General features: G+C 37.7%; 2 protein-coding genes across 6 annotated transcripts in view; one reads left to right on the forward strand and one right to left on the reverse strand.

Moving 5' to 3' along the window:
- LOC119083647 (serine-rich adhesin for platelets) overlaps positions 1 to 17,874 on the forward strand; it is a 136,066-nt gene that overhangs the window by 37,522 nt on the left and 80,670 nt on the right. The window lies entirely within an intron of this gene.
- On the reverse strand, positions 11,263 to 12,320 carry LOC119083703 (probable pectate lyase A). Its single transcript, XM_037193491.1, has 2 exons — positions 11,851 to 12,320; positions 11,263 to 11,780 (listed from the first exon to the last, which is right to left on the reverse strand). Exons 1-2 carry the CDS (start codon positions 12,290 to 12,292, stop codon positions 11,266 to 11,268), a joined length of 957 nt encoding a protein of 318 aa, XP_037049386.1. The 5' UTR covers positions 12,293 to 12,320; the 3' UTR covers positions 11,263 to 11,265.

Raw genomic sequence — 17,874 nt, forward strand, 5'->3', positions numbered from 1 at the left:
ATATTTTCTTGGTATGCCTGAAGCTTTCAGGTTATGTCAACGACGTAATTCTAAGAAATAAATTTCAAGGAATGTGAGCCATATCTCGGAAAACATAGGAGGTATAAAGTTGCGTTGATATAGACAAAATTAGTCTGCAAAGCCACATGTTTTCATAAAAATTCGATCGAAAAGATGACGCAGTAAATATAGAACTGATATCACCCAACGACCACTAACAGTGGAGGTGTGATGCAAGTCTCTTTATCCACTTACAAAAGACCTGATATCATCATCTGCCCTTTGCGATGCATTTCTTTTTGTGTGTCAAAGCTGTAAACACCCCTCCCAACGATTTCAGTTCTTTTCTAAGTGGATAAAGGAACTTGCGTCACACTTCCACCTTTCGGGCGATAAACATTAGAACAGAAAATTTAATATTTTTCGCCATAAAAACGAATCTTTTGATTTAATTAAACCGATAAATTGACCTCACAATTCCATTTTAATTCACTCTATTACCATTTCGGCCTATTTTAATGATCACCATACTCCCTCTCATATTGAGCACCTATTTCTCAAATGCGTTGAACACACACACACACATACGCAGCACTAGACATTCACATTATTCATCCCCCATTCGGAGAACGGGAACGTTCACTTTAATTAGATTTTCATAAATTCTCTTTTCCGTAATTCCGGCATTAAAATAAAATTGTGAAATATACAAAATTCGGTCTTATAAATCATAAAGGATTTGCCGTGCAATGGCCAAATGAAAATTTATTTTTCCTTTAATCTAATATGTGTGTGGTGCGGTTGTTATAGTTGTCTGTTTGGCGTTGTACAGCCGGCAGTGTTTTAAAGTAGATTTTGTGTTGAAAATGCCCGTGATATGTGGTAGACTAGACGCCCTTCCCATCCATTATAACCATTAACATTGAACTTATTAAGCCATGATTGTAAGCTACGAACATCGGAACATAATTCCTTGGTAGAATCTACTGTGTGGAAACACTTAATAGAGCGAGAAAAAACGGGATCATGTTTTAGGGAGGTTTATGAACAGAGGTTCGCTAAGTGAACTTTTAAAAATGCTACATCACACACACACACACACAAACATGTAGTGTCATAATACCTTCGGTGGTTGTTTTAACATTTCAAATTAATACGAAATGAATAAATGTATTGCACGGGAGCGATTCATATTATTTAACGTGTTCTTATCATCCGTACGCCACAAATCACTGTAATCGTTTTTCCCCTCACAGCCACTGTACTAAAACCGTACAGGATATTGTACGGGAGATAAAGGAACACACGTAAATAGACAAAAGGAATTTTTACATTTCTAATGGAAGGAAATTAATTTGAAAAGTGGGCGCCAGTGAATATTAATGCACTGAATATTTACCAATGAACTGAACAGATCCGTTGCCATTGTGGACGGTGCTTTGATTGAATATCCGATAATTATGGTCGATGTCATTTTATCACCCTTCCATACATCGAGGTTTGCTTGTTTTAAAGGCTTCCCGAAGAGAGCTGGCTTTCGAACCACGCCTCAAAGTATGCAAATACTATCTGCGGAAAGTCTGGTGCCTAGTTGAAATCTCGCCTGAATGTAGGCTACACACATGCACTCAAATAATCATCGTATTTGGGTTATATCATTTAGAGTGTACATCGTTGCAGCCACCAAACCAACTGCCACTACCGACATTATGAAGCTTGAATGAACTTTCGGACGATACCAATCGCTAGAAAAGTTCCAATAGAAATTGTCTGACACGGGAATCGAACTCGGATCACTTTGTTCGAAGACCAGTGCGTAACAACTGACCCATCAGCCTTTCTGTACGTTTCAGAATGATTGTGTCCACCACATCTCGTCTCGTTTACGTTTAATAGATTAATTGAGCTAGTTTGAGGGACTGTGTCAGAAATTTCTTCATTGGCTTTTCTCGATGCTTGATAGCTACCTAGGCATATAGCTGTGTGTAACTCATACGTAGAGGAATCGATTTTTTGTAGCATCATCTTCTGCTACACAAAATTCTCCCTCACATACAACCATAATCGAATTCTGATAAAATCTATCGAAGTCAGACAACGTATGCTGCTCAATGCCCATACCCCAAAAAAATAACCGAAAAAAGATTTTCCTAACTCTCCACTCGGCATTCTTTCCATTGCAAATAAATGACAGCTCATCGGTATCTAATGAAGCATTCAATTATCGATAGTTTTTCTTCCTTCTTTGCAGAGTAATTGCGTTAGTTTTAACATCATAGCGCTGTATGTGTAGTATGATATACGTGCTGCGAAAGCTTTATTATGGAGCCTCTCTATATTATACACATCCAATATGCACAGTGTACATTGCCACCAGGGCCTATTATTTGTGAAATTTTTGCGAAATTTGTGAAATTTTACGAAATTTGCGAAATTTGCGAAATTTTAGCGAAATTTGTGAAACTTTGCGAAATTTGTGAAATTTTTGCGAAATTCGTGAAATTTTTGCGAAATTTGTGAAATTTTACGAAATTTGTGAAACTTTTGCGAAATTTGTGAAACTTTGCGAAATTTGTGAAATTTTTGTGAAATTCGCGAAATTTTTGTGAAATTTGTGAAATTTTATGAAATCAGCCCAAAATCGGCGAGTCTATTTAACGAGAAAAAAATACAGTAAATGCAAAATGATCAATAGTAATTTAGAAAATAGTATTTAAATCTGAAAAATAACTATTTTGAGACTCGTATGAAGTGTACTGGGCTTATTTGTGTTGTTGAAGGTTGACTAAGGAAGAGATAGATATTGAAAGTGCCCATGTAGCCAAATGAGCCTCCCATATAATCTAGCCCCGATATGATCTGACTAAAAAATTTATTCTTGTAACAATTTTCCACAAATATTATCAACAATTGCATACTGAAAAATATCTTCAAAATCTGCCCAAATATGCAATATTGTGGTGACATTGCACATATCCCTTGTTCTCAAGACATATTGACAAGTGCTTTTATCTAAGAAGCCGATCATTTCCAGACACTTTTATTGGGTTAGGAAATAGTCGAAAATCACTATTGACACACCGATTTTTTCAACTTTACCGTTAGTTGCATTTTTCTTTGATATTAAATATTAATTGGTCCTCAAGTTTCGATTTTATTTGAAATTTGGAATGATCTATGCAAATAAGAGGAATGAAGTTGCTAAATGCCTGAGATCAATCGTCCAAAACAGATGCACAAACAATTTTTCATGTAAGGGGTCGAAAACTTTCATTTTCGGCCCGACACATGAAGAGTATAAAAAGTTATATTTACATGCTAGCTGGGAAATTTTTATTTTGACTTGTGAGATTACTCCCAACTAGCATGTAATGCAATACCATGTCATGCGTCAAAAACCGACATTTTCGTGTGTCAATCACATCCTTCCATTCCATTAAGTTAAAAATGTAAAGTCTAGTTTTCGTGTATCTCGGCTTCGCCTCGAATCAACCAACTCAGACAAAAAATCTACTTTTCATCGTTTCTCGCAAATTCTTTGTTATTCAAAAAATAAGTTTGGCAGTTCATAATAGTATTTTGCATAACAAGGGGCGAAAGTAAAAAAATTCAAACGTGTGAAGTTTACAGCCCGCGCCGCAGGCAAGGGCGGCAATCACACGATTTGAATTTTGGCATAAAAAATACTATTTCATCTGACTTCAACTTTGCTTAGTCTGTTGGAATATGCACTTGATATAATTCTATCTAGTGATAGACAAGCAGTCTACATGGATCACAAGGTCTAAGTGGCCTTAGTTAAGAGCAAAATGTTGTTAGTCACTTTTCAATAAACAGCCGAAAGGCAAAGTCGTGATTTATTGGAGGTCCGGATACAAGCTCTTATCCGAAATATCCGGAAGCCAGTCCATACCTTCCAACATATTCACCGTCGTATACACATAATACGAGTCTTATTTTATGTCTTCTGCTGTTCTCGACGTTCATTGCGGAAGATTTGATTTTTTAATTCGTTTTGTGAAATTTGTGAAATTTCACGAAATTTGTGAAATTTTGCGAAATTTGCGAAATTTTTGCAAAATTTGTGAAACTTTGTGAAATTTGTGAAATTTTTGTGAAATTCGCGAAATTTTCGCGAAATTTGCGAAATCGAATTTCACAAATTTCACAAATAATAGGCCCTGTTGCACACATGCTTCAATATATAATCTTTGGGCTGGCATACACGGGGCTATTGATGATAGATTTAAGTCGATCGGGAATAATTTGATTAAAGGTAATATTGCGTCGGATGTAGGCATGAGAGCGGCGAACTGAGGATGAGTCGATTTTGAGGGTTTTATCGCATCACATAAACGTGCTGGCAATTTGTCGGAGTAAAAGCGAAATTAGATTTGTGCACTCAGATTAATCGATGTCGGAATTGCACCAATTTCATTTGCAGAAACTTTATGTAAAAGGAACGATAACACCGCATGAAGTTTGAATCATTTTCGTTTCTTATAGATCATCATTCAATGAGCTCACGTCCATCTATAGCTCCTTCGAGTTGTTGACGCTTTATTTAATTTTCCAATCATTTCAGTACATTAAGTAGGTTAAATCGATTTAATTCGAATTAGGTGCAATGGTAGACAATGAGTGTACCGGTGACAGCCGCCGCAGCATTGATTCATATTTTCGCATATTGTCGCAAAATATAACATTCGTCTTCTGTAGAGTGGCGTATCTATTCTCGTATCGGTCTCCACATTCGAATTCGAAGCGGTCGGGTCCAGCTTCGTCTGGACACACAATACACACACGGCAGTTCAACTTCTTACCCGTTGCATCTTCAAATTCTCCTCCACTGATGATTCCATTGCCGAGTGGAAAATGGTCCAGTTCTCCGATCAATTTGAAGTTATGTCCTTCTCTCCGAAAAATTTCCAGATAACTGTTTACACTCAATACCACTCCGGTGGAGTGGGACAACTCATGGTATTAGCGAGCGAAATCGTTAAAATTACAACAAAACAAAGCGTTTGAATTCTGACCATTTTGAAAGACGTTTTGCAACTGAAATTGTGTTAGCATTTGGGAGGAACATTATCTTTCGTATTTTTGGTGTACGAATTCGACCTTTGTCACTGAATGGTTGAGAAGTTTGGCGAGATTAGGTTAGTTCTATTTCTGCACTGCGCAATACTTTCATAACATCTTATTAATACAGCGGCTATAACAGTGGCACTTGCAATCGTTTAAAACAAAACATCTTCGTTGCAGCAATTCACGCCGTAAGTGCGGTCGAAATTCAAAATGGAAAGTGCGGAGGTCTTTCTAACGTAGCGACATTTTTATACAATGAAGCGTTGAAATGTATTTTTCGGTTCACTTTTTCATCGATTCGTTCACTTAAAATTCAAATTTTAGGCGCACTTACGGCGTGAACAGTGTCGAAAAGTAATCTGGTTAGTAACCAGTGGTTACATCATCCAATCTAAAAGTCCCCTTGGGTTCTCCACGTCTACGTGACAGTTTGTTCAAACAACACAAAAGAGGCAGAGGTTAAATAGGGCGAAGTGTGTTCCGTAAATGGTTCAAGTTTATGTTTTGAAAACTAATTGACAATTCAGGTGAGAATATTTCTTATTAGTCAAAATTGTCATCAGTCAAAACAAAACGCCATTTCGTCCAGGCATTTTGAGTTGAAAAAATCAGTCAAAAACACTCAAAAGAGTAAAAGTGACGCAAGTCCCTTTAGTATGTAGTATGAAGTATGAAGTATGCACAGGGACTTGCGTCACTTTTACTCTTTTGAGTGTTTTTGACTGATATCAGTCCTTTTGGAAGAATTAGTAGATTGAAAAAATTTAAAAAATTTAAAAAATTTAAAAAATTTGAAAAATTTGAAAATTTTGAAAAATTCTGAAGAATTTAAAAATTTTTAAAAATTTTGAAAAAATACTAAATTTAGGGAAAAAAAACGAGGCGAGCAGAGCTTACCAAATACCAAAAGCGAAGAAAGTTCTACCATACCCATCCACACTCACACTAAAAGGTGTTCTTATATGGGGCCTATATGGGAACTTCGAGGAGCCCTAGCTCCGAAACGAGGCCGGTTCCCCCCAAATTTTTTTTTCTGGAATGTCTTAGAATGATGACTAGAATCTACTCCCAAAATTTCAACAAAATCTAAAGAAGACTTTAGAAGATAGGAAACACGGACGGACGGACGGACGGACTAACAAAGTAACGTAGGATTTTTTCATTTCGTTTAAAGTACTGAAATTGACCAAAATGTATGGAAATGGGGCTTCTTGGAAGATTTTTTGCGTGGCCAAATTTTAAGCTGCAAGAACGTGTGATAGCTCGTTGAACTCGTACGGACGCCTAGTTTTTTTAATGGTAATTTGGAGTCATTTGTCTTTGAATTGTAGAACTTCAATATTTGCTGTATATATGGTTCTGCAGTCTACGACAAAAGTTTTTTTGAAATTTTTTCTAGTAATAGGACTTGCGTCACGGGCGCTATGCTAACGCGCGCCCATGATAAAGCTTTTCATACCGCCCACAATAGTTATTTGTTCATTACATTTCGAGATTGTATCGAGATCCACAGGTGACCCGAGAACGTGAAATTTCCCAATGTAAACACAACGTTTTCCACAACAAAGTTTTCCGAAGTTTCAACGGAGGGAAGAAAATGATTTTTTTCTCGCCTGCAGTGCGAAAATTTTATTGCGCTTCTTTCTTGAGACTACAAGTAATCTATGACTGTCACTAAACTCCACATTTTTCGTTAAATAGTTTTTTCAAAAATTCTCGCCAATAATTGATTAAAAAGTAGAATTAAAACCATGTTGTGTTGTTTATTGCGCCCACCACATGACACATATACCTTGTGAACGAACAAACAGTTCAATTAAAAGAACGAACGTTTTTATTAAATTCCTCTCCAACCATTTGTCATGTGGATCACTAAGAAGTTGTGTGTTTGGCAAAACGTTTTTCACAAAAGTAGCAAAAGTTTTGTCATCCGTGCGGCGTGAATAACATCTTTTTCTACATTCAAATGTAAGAACATGGCTTTTTGTTGATGACAGTTCAGGTGAGAAATTTTTTATTTTCTCACCTCTTGTTTCCATGTGGTGAAGTAGACTTTATTTGTTGTAATGAAATGGCACATTACTGTCTCGTTCAAAACCGGTTTTTCTCATTTTCTGGTCACAAGACAACAAAGTACCGTACTGTCTTACTGTGCAATTGTTTGTTGAGGCATGTAGAATGCATTTCTCGCCTTCGGCTCCCCACACCCCAGCAATACAATCTTCCCAACAAAAAAAAGTCCCAGCAAGACAGTAACGAACCATTTTCTCTTTGTAACTGTCACTTTGTTTTGGTTTTGAAATATAGTGAAACAAGTTGATGTCTTTGGTTTCGTGGATAAAAACGGTGATTCAAGCCACGAACGGATGAAAAATTATGTGCCCACCTCGGAGAGAAAATAGGAAATTCCAACTCAAACGAGCCCAGCTCTCGCTTCGCTCTGGTCGCAAACTTTTGCTCTCGTTTAAATTTCCTATTTTCTCCCCATGATAAACAAATAACGATTCTCCTTTGAACCAACCGGGAAAATCTCTGAATAAATGTTGAACACACAAACAAGCTTTCTAAACGACGATTGTTAATGAAAATATATAAAAACAAACTCACAAAATGCTTTCACCTCACCTAGTTTTCATATAAATTTTAAAGTAAATTCCATCCCACTCAAATAACAGAGAAAAAACTAACAAATCTAACCGTTTTCCCATGAAGACATAAAAACATTTTTCTTTCATGTGGTTTTCCGTTTTGGTTTTCATTTTTTCTTCTGTCGTTTTTCGGCAGGGGTAAATATAATATAAAATCGTCGAGTTTTCTCACATACATAAAATAACATGGCATGCAAGGACTTGTGTAATAATGGAAGAGTAGATGGGTATCATCATAATTTATGGGACAATGTTGAGTGGTAGAAAGAATATAGTGGATTTTTTGAATGGGTTTGAATGGAGAGAGAGCGTTACAAGATTCTACTTTATAAATGTGTATGCGATGTGATATAATAGTTGTACAATATTTTCCCATGTTGTTGTTGTTTCGGTTGTGTCGTCGTGTGTGCGTTCTGTTATGTGTGGTATGTATACATCCATTTTTTATGGATAATAATGAAATTTAAGTCAAGGATATGAAGTTATATCATCGTGTAACATTGTGAGAATGTCTACAGTTGGCACATATATATTGTGTCAGAGCGGTAAGAAGATGGGAAACCGGAAATATGACGAGATATTGAAATATATTTATTTATCAATGAAATCGTTTAACGACGACGGAAGAGATCCAGGAGTGTAAGGGTGGGGAATTTTTGTGGTGAATTTTAGGTGTCCTGGAATATATATTCCGATTGTCTGTACCGGCAATTCTAATTCTCCGATCATGTCCGGAGCGATAGCGGAGGACTTGACGCAGTCTAACTTCCAAAAAAAGAACGAAGAAAATTTTTTGAGACGCGGCAACTATATATAGCCGAACATTTCAGTTTCTACCCTTTGGTTTACATCACCACAAAACATATTCTATCATATTCTCGCTTCAAATACGAGCAAAACGAGCTATCACTCGACTATGTAGGTTTAAAATTGCCGGAGATACATCGTTTTGAAATTGGTCACTTTTCATAGAAAATACACCAAATTGACTTTTCCCAAACAATCAAAATCTTTCAACTTACTCTCTATGTTTCTATCTATCTATCGACGGTCGATCTCGGTCAGCCAATCTCCGTGAAATTTTGCAGGAACCTCAGGGTGGGCATAAAAATGAAAATGTGATACGCCATTACCCCAGGAAAAACCAGAATTTTGTTTTATTGGCGTCGAAGTGGTTTCTGAGTGTGGTTTTCGAGGGTCGGGAACGCGTTTTCGGCTGTAGCTTAGCTGTATTGAAAGCTACAGAGGCGTGCGACCCATCAAATGAAAGGTATTCGTAACACGATTCGAACAAAAAATAATTAAAAAAATCGGGGCAGATTCGTTTGAGCTAGAGTGATTAGAGTGACCAAATTTTGAGCTACTCGAGCGTAGGATGAAAGGACTAATATTTTTTTGGGCTATGAGAGATAGAGAATTACTTTCTTCGGCAAAGTCTCAGAGTTTTACGAGTAGAACAGAGGGACATATGTGAAAAATGTCGAAAGTTGGAAATGGGTGGGTCAATTATGTTTTTAGAGGTATTTCTTGAATGGTGGCAGATAGAGAGTTACTTTCTTCGGCAAAGTCTCAGAGTTTTACGAGTAGAACAGAAGGGCATTTGTGAAAAATATCGAAAGTTGGAAATAGGTGGGTCAATTGGGGTTTTGGAGATATTTCTTGAATGGTGGCAGATAGAGAATTACTTTCGTCGTCAAATTTTCAAAATTCGTCCAATTTTCGAATTTTGTCAAATTTTCGATTTTCGTCAAATTTTTGAATTTCGTCAAATTTTCCATTTTCGTCAAATTTTCGATTTTCGTCAAATTTTCGAATTTCGTGAAATTTTCGAATTTCGTCAAATTTCGTCAAATTTTCGAATTTCGGCAAATTTTTATTTTTCGTCAAATTTTCGAATTTCGTCAAACTTTCGATTTTCGTTAAATTTTCAAATTTCGTCAAATTTTCAAATTTCGCCAAATTTCCGAATTTCTGTTATAAACTGTTATAAAAAGCAGTGTTCTAAAACTTCTAAAACGACTGATATCCCAACAAAAATCTCTTCGAGAAAAGTGTAACGCAGTCTTTGAAGTACAATTTCTAAAATGAATGATATCGCTAGAGTTGACGCTTTCAGCTTCGTTACGCAAAAATTAAATTTTACACCCAATTTTAGTTCAAACAAGCTGGCTTAGTTTTTCTCATTTTTCTCTGGTAAAAATTATTTGGCAGATGATGAGAAAAACTAAGCCAGCTTGTTTGAACTAAAATTGGGTGTAAAATTTAATTTTTGCGTAACGAAGCTGAAAGCGTCAACTCTAGCGATATCATTCATTTTAGAAATTGTACTTCAAAGACTGCGTCACACTTTTCTCGAAGAGATTTTGGTTGGGATTCTAATATTAAGTTGTCACCTTTGATACTATTGGTACAAACTTCGGGCGCTTCACACGCCGTGAGCATCACAAAACCATGATCTAAACCACATCGCTACAGGAAGACAATTCCTCTATGCATGTCGTATAGAAATTGGTGACATATGTTCTAACAAGAGCGAAGTTTTACGGCCAGGGCCGCAAATAGCTCAAGTTTTTCAATACAAAAGGAAAGGTGACACTTCGAAGGAAAAAATGTCTATTTTCTCCTCCGAACTGTCAACAGACGAAACGTCAACAAAACATCATATGAACACCGAACGTATGAAAATTAAATGTTTTATTGAAAGAGGTCAGATACCTGACCAAGTTGAAAACTTTGAAAACTTCGAAAGTCAAAAAATACGACAAATCGTGAGCTGATAGGCACCTAAGTAGCGATGAAACCATTTACCTTTTCATATTTCATTGTAGATGCTTCCAAACCTCCATAAGATCCTATTTGTCCCTAGAGAACATGAAATTACCTTTCTAATGACACCCTACACGAACCTGTACGTTTCGTGTACCCGGAGAAAGTTCAGTTAGAAAAGTGCAAGCTTCGAAGAATTTTTTTTGAATGTGGCTTTGGCGCCTAGGACTGAATAGCTACATATCCTTTTTGTGTATTACTACTTACCCTACGCCCTTGTTGGGTTTCATTCTCTATATTTTTGTGGATAAGACTGATGAGCTTTTGGGTACGGACACAGAGTGAGGTTAAGCAATCTTCAGTTTCCGTTTGTGTTACACGGGGGTAACAAGCAATGTCTAATGCAACAAAAAGACAAAAATTGCAAAACGAATTTGTTCCAAGCGACCACCATACTAATAACGAGATTAAGAATAGGATACTAAATAGGCAAAGGATACTAAGGAATGACAAATTCATTATCGTTACTTTACCTATAACAGCGTCAATTTGCAGACACGGTATGGTATCAAAGATGAAAACCTTTTCGTTTCGCAGAGAGAGGAATTGAAGAAATGTTATTGCCAATGATCACCTCATTCTGTCTGGATTGATAATCCATTCAAATTAGAAATTACAAAATTTTGCTTGCACAAAGACTCTGTCTTATATTTCCCGCCGTTAAACTCACGAATCGACGCATTTGTCCCCATTAAGCTACCACTTAGAATATACGGGCACCAGCTCCATTGCGTACAATCGTTGCAATGTTTCCATTGGCCCCTAAGCCAGTGTCAAGTCGATACGTGTATGGTGGGTCGGTAAATGTTCCGGTTCTCGTGATGAATGGTCCCCTCAAATTGTGTGCATCTCCCCAGTCATTGTTGCGTTGGTTGGCAAATCCATCTTCACGACTGTCCAAATTGGTGATAATAGTACGGCGTGCATTGATGAAGATGTTATTTTCGACAAAGACCTGCGCTCCCATTCGGCTGTTGATTGTTGACGAATCAATGTTTTCGAAGACGTTGTTAAAGAGATGGGCAGTACCGAATCGAAGCGATGGGTTTCTGGAGTTAACATTGCGGAAACGATTGTGGTGGAAGGTCACTCGTAATCGGCCTCTATCGACTGCCCCATTGTCATCTGAGTTTCCAATCAAACTTGTCTTGTAGTGAGTGTGAAAATGATTCCATGAAACTGTGACCAGATCCGATCCATGGTTCATGTCAAGAAGACCTTTAACGGAGCAAAAAATAATTTTTTGATAAAAATGTTCAACAGACTCTCACTACCACTCTCTACGAACCGTCATAGAAATCTCTGCCGTTATTCCTATCAGCAAACATTTCGTTGTGATCAACCCATACTCTACTGGAACGTTGAATTTCGATACAATCGAACGGATCACGAGGGAACGACAAACGAAGACCTCGAACAATAACATTTTGCACATCTTGGATGAATAAGCCACCGTGATTGATGCCAGCATTGGCAGTACCACCCAAAATCGATTTATTCGAACCAACGCGAATGCGACCGCCGACTCGAATATTTGCTGTTATCCTTACGATGCGACGATCATTTCCCTGTACAGCCGAAATCAGTTGCGCTTCATTGGACACACTTACTGTCGGACCACCAGCTCCACCATTAGTTCCACCACCAAGCGTAGCATAACCAATTTGTGAATGCACTAATTGGAATAGTAAAACCGTTGCGGTTAGAAATAACGCTACTCTGAATAACATTTTATGAAGAATGTTCAGCAGAAGTGCTGCAGAGGTGATAGCAGCTGTCGGTTTTTATCTTAAATTTTTTTTGTTGGTCAAATCGAATCTATTGGTGGATTGATAAGATGAAACGTAGATACCAGAGTTTGTCATAGGACAACTTACGTCTTCATTGAGTGGCATGACGTAGAAATTGAAGATAATAGAAACGTAAACACTCTGCAGAGTGATGCGCTTCAAAGTTGTAGAGTGTCAGCAGTTCTTTATGCTTGAAACCTAACGAACTTAATCATAGTAAGTTTCAATATAGATCTGAAGATTAAACAGGGGTCCTACACCTCCCTAAACTCCTTAAGGTTGACTTTGTTTTACATAACCTAACAGCAACAGTGGACGTTTTTCGTGTAACTTACTTTCTATTCAAATTGATGCGATGGCTCTCCTCGCACTGCTAATTCTTCAAAGACCATATCCATTTAGCCAGTCTTTCATTACACTATCAGTAGAGACTCATACCAAATTTGTGCCTTAGAATTTGAATTCTCCTCGAAATATTCACTCCTTAGATCCCCCAAAAATCAAGCTGAGAACCTGCTAACTTTAGGAATCATTTTTATACCGGGGGAACTACGCAATTATACGCTGTATCAGTATAGTAGCCATTCATTGGACATGCTGTTGACATTGCTGTTTGTAATAAATTATCTCTCAAGAAGCAAGACATATCGTTTCTGTATGTGGTTTGGATTTTGGCTAGATATAATTAAGTTGCCACAAAGATGATGCGTCATGATCGTCATGATTTAACATTTAAAAACATTTTTAGACTCTGATTAGTAGATTAACTCAGTGACACTGAGTCAGTGTTGCACGTTGTTTGAAATTTTCCCCGTTGTGCATTTACAACGTTGAAAATGTCCCGAGCAAAGCCCAGCTTAATAAAAAAAAACTTTTGTTCATTTATCGGATTGCAAGTAAAGAATCAAAAATGTTTACGGTTTTGTAGCCAGGGCGGCGCTAGGACCACGAGTCGCTCAAGTTTTGCAGTACAAAATCAAAGCTTACAATTCGGGGAAAAATGTCTTTTATCCCCTCTTGTTTTGACAAGGGTAGAAAACAGACATTTTCTCCCCCGAACTGTCATCAGATGAAGCGTCAACAGAACATCGAGCATATGAAAATTGTTTTTTTTTTATTGATAGACCCTGACCAAGTTGAAAACGTCAAAAGTCAAAAAATACGACAAGTTGTGTCTTGGTGATTCAGAATAAACTTCGACACGTCCGGTTGGTAGAATGATTTATTACAAAATGATTTTATGTTACAAAGTTATGCCGACTATGTTTTCACGCAACATAATATGTACGACCAGCATACTAGGTATCAACGAACATAATCTGAGAGTGCATTCGATTGCCATAACGTAACACACCTCCTCAATCGTATGCTCGTCTATAAAGAACTATTACCGTCACCATCGCCATCGTCTCGACTTTCAGTTGTTTGTGCTTGATTAGCGCTGTGACAACAATTCTTCCATCCGGTACCATTGTTTCGGTAATGTCGATTCGCATTTTCTGGACAATCATTTTGAAAATGACCAGTTTTGCCACAGATGTAACATTTGACGTGCTTCTTGTTATAACCAACCATTGCAGAGGTATCGTAATGGTAATGGGACTCATTGAAGTTGTTAGATTTCTTTGCGCCCTTTGAATGGCATTGGTTTTTCGTTTCACATCACAATCGAGCAAACGTCCTTTGACAAACTCCAACGTAAGTTCTTCTGGCTTCATCGTTTCGAGTGCTGTTACTACTGGATCATACATCTTGGGAAGTGAAATGAGCAGCTGACAAATAATGTCCTCTTCCTCCATATTGGCACCCACTGACTTCAGACTTCTAACGATTTTATCAAACATTAGCAAATAGGTCTCCAAACTGTCGTTATCGTCCATTCTCAACGACGACAATTTACGCCGAAGGAACATGCGATTCGATACTCCTTTACGCTCGAACGCATCACACAATGATTGCCACGCCTCTTTCGGATTTGCCTTGTCCTTAACATATTCGAGGTAGTCGTTCCCAATTCGTTGCACAATCAATGTAAAACATTTCCGCTCTTTCTTCCTCAACGTTTCCTTCAAGTTAGCTTTCCGCCTTCGATCAGCTGCAGTGTCGACATTCGTTATTACGATCGATTCGTGTTCATCCAATGCTTGGACGAGAAAGTTTTCAACGTCGTGTTCTTTGAGTAGCGTTTCGACCCGGAACTTCCAATTATTGAAGTCCTTTCCATTGAACAGATACAGCTTCTTGATTTCATTCTTTTCGTCTTCCATTTCCATTTTGAATTTGTTGTGGCCCACTGCCGCAATCGATTTCAGCACACTGCTGTTCCAATGCAAATACGATAGCCCACTGCTACCGGCGATAGCCCACTGCTAACGACTTTTTCACATCGACAGCCCTCTGCTACCGGCAATAGCCCACTGCTATTGTGTTTTCTTATTTCTGGTTAAGCTGGGCCCATAACCTCTTGGTGATTCAGAATAAACTTCGACACGTCCGGTTGGTAGAATGATTTATTACAGAATGATTTTATGTTACAAAGTTATGCCGTCTATGTTTTCACGCAACATAATATGTACGACCAGCATACTAGGTATCAACGAACATAATCTGATAGTGCATTCGATTGCCATAACGTAACATTGTGGGCTGATGGATACCTGTAGTGATTAAACACTTCAACTTCTCATACTTCATCGTAGATGCTTTCAAACCTCCAAAGAGCCTATTTTCCCCGAAAGAACATGACCTTTCTAATGACAAACAACAAACCCTGTACGTTTCGTGTACCCTGAGAAAAGTGTAAGTTTTCGGTTTTTGACCTACCACTAGCCACTGGCTTCTAGAGATAGAGACTTCACTAACAGTCCCTTACGGCCAATAACAAGTGCAGTCTGGACTATCGGTTTAACGTGACTTCCGAACCACGCCTCGAAGTACGCAAATTCTCTCTGAGGAAAATTAGGTGCTTAATTGATATCTCTCCTAAATGTAGGCTAGACATATGCACAAAATTTGTTTGACACTGGAGTCGAACCCTGATCATTTTGGTGGAAGGCTAGTACGTAACCACTGAGTCATCGCATCCGTTACGGGATAAGACTGATGCACTTTTGGGTAGAGACACAGAGTGAGGCTAAGACGATAAGGGAAACCTCAGTTTCCGTTAGTGTTACACACGGGTAACAAGCAATGTCTAATGCAATAGAAAGACAAAAATTGCAAAACGAATTTGTTCCAAGCGACCACCATATCAATAGCAACGTCGCCTGGACATTCTTTTGTTTATTTATTTTCTATCGAGTGGATTTGGAGTGAAAGAAAATCTGGAAATTGAATTTCCACACAGACGAAACTCAACTTCGAATCCGATGATTTTTCAATCACGAGTGCGATTTCAATTACACTTTCTTTCACACCATCCAGACAAGCGGTCAATGTGTATGGGTGGATATGGGAAACGAGACCAATTGATTAAACTTTCAACGACAGAGTGAAGAATGATGCATTCTTTGCCAAGAGACCGAACCACTTCTGGTCGAGATATCTTTTTCGATTTTTTTCCCTTTTTTTGGGGGTATAACTACAGGATATATACGTTACACAAGCCTCAACAAGACATTCGTCTACAAAATGTTGTATTGGATATTTGGTCCGTAGACGATTCCATTGGTGCATGTGTACATGAAATACCCTTCTATATCGGTGGAGTGAATGTCCGAACGAATTCGGTGTGATTAATAGTCTTAAAAATGAATCGATCGATGCCAAAATCAGAGCGTATTTACGACATCAGTCTAAGCGGCCATTCCATACTATAAGTATAATGTTAGGTGAATGTGTATAAATAGCGCACACGAAAGCACATACACGGGAAAATTTATTGCATTCGATGGTGGTGTGCTGAGTGGATATGTAGGAGAAGAAAAAGCTTAAACGTTGACCTCATAAATAAAATCGGAAAAGAAAAAGTTTCCTCATTTTCTCGCAAATAACATTAAAGACTCAGCTTAATATGGGGTGTCGGTGGTGGCATAAGGAACGATCCTTATCCACTTTCGTTTCCTTATTTGGGAGGTTGAATGAGTCCGGTGAGTTCGTGTACATAATTCACTTGCTGAAATACATCAGCTGTCGAGGGGTTAAACCACTCAGGAAAATTCTTTCTTTCGAAACTTGATCAGTAGTCGAAAAAATTGACATTTTGCTCCGGAAAAAGCGGTTGAAAATCTGAAAATCATTTTGTAAAATAAAGTCTTGTCATACGATGCTCCGGAGGTATTTACCCCTCTTCGACCGGAACGGTGTACATAAATGTTTGCTCTGGATTTTCAATCGTTTTTTTAAGCTTTTTCTGGTATACATGCAACGCTTGAAGTGCTGCTCGTTTATTAGTTTCATAAACCACATTTCATGTTACATGTACAGCACACAGTGTACACTCGAAGGAAATTATTTCCTTGGCGGTTGCCATTAAAGGCCGAGTGTTTAATTAAAAAGCTTGCGTTAAAATGGTTAAAATCTTGTAAAATTGAAAAGGCGGGGAAAGGGTTTTTCGAGAGATTTCGTTTATTTCGGCCACATTCAGTGGTTTCGAATTTCGGTTTAAGGACATTTTCAAGTCGTTTGAATGGAGAAAGGCAAAACGTCTAGACGTTGTTGAGGCGGAAAAGTAATTTTCAGGTTTGGTAAACGAAAGTTTTGTTGCATTTGAAGTTGTTGCTACAATGGTTTTGCATTAAATGCCCGTAGTGATACAAAGGCTTATAAGTTGGCTCTCTATTCGACGGAAGTTGTTGCAATACTTTCAAAATATGAACGAAATTCATTGTGAAAGCACAAAATAAAAGTAAGAAAATTGATGAATAGTCGACTCAGGCTCGGACCAGCTATCAGAATTTACTTCAGGATAAGGTGCCACAAGCACTTCTTCCCACTTATTGATTATCATACACACATGGTCTTGTTATACTAAGCTATTACGATCTGTTCTGTCGAAATCCTGAATTAACTCCTTAAATTTACGAGATCGGAGATAAGGCGATCACTAACCACTGCAAGTTTGCTTAACGATCATCTCCACAGAATCGATCCTATCGACCCTATCTGTTCTTGTGGTCTGGTACAGAGCCTAATATTTGGGAATTAATTCTTTCAATTCCCAAAATTCCCAAAATTCCCTAAATTCCCAAAAATTCCCCAAAAAAAAACAACAAATATTTCAGAACATATTGAATATAATATATTCAGTAAATTGAGCTTAAGCGGCATATCGCCAAAACTGGAGGTGATGGTGATAGGGGAACAAGTGGTCTCCGATTTTAAGGAGTGATAGATTCGTCTTCAATTCTAGAGAATCGTATCTTTCATTTTTTTCGAACATTTTTTTAAATTTTCGGTTAAAGTGTTCAAAGGTGAAAGCATGTCAGAGGGTACCGAAGACCTTTTTGCGGCTATAACTCAAAAATAATTATTTTAAGATAAGTTCTTATTAGAATATTTTTGGAAAAAAAGTGGATTCATCG

This window comes from Bradysia coprophila, unplaced genomic scaffold, assembly GCF_014529535.1.
Source record: "Bradysia coprophila strain Holo2 unplaced genomic scaffold, BU_Bcop_v1 contig_70, whole genome shotgun sequence".
NCBI classification, from domain to species: domain Eukaryota; kingdom Metazoa; phylum Arthropoda; class Insecta; order Diptera; family Sciaridae; genus Bradysia; species Bradysia coprophila.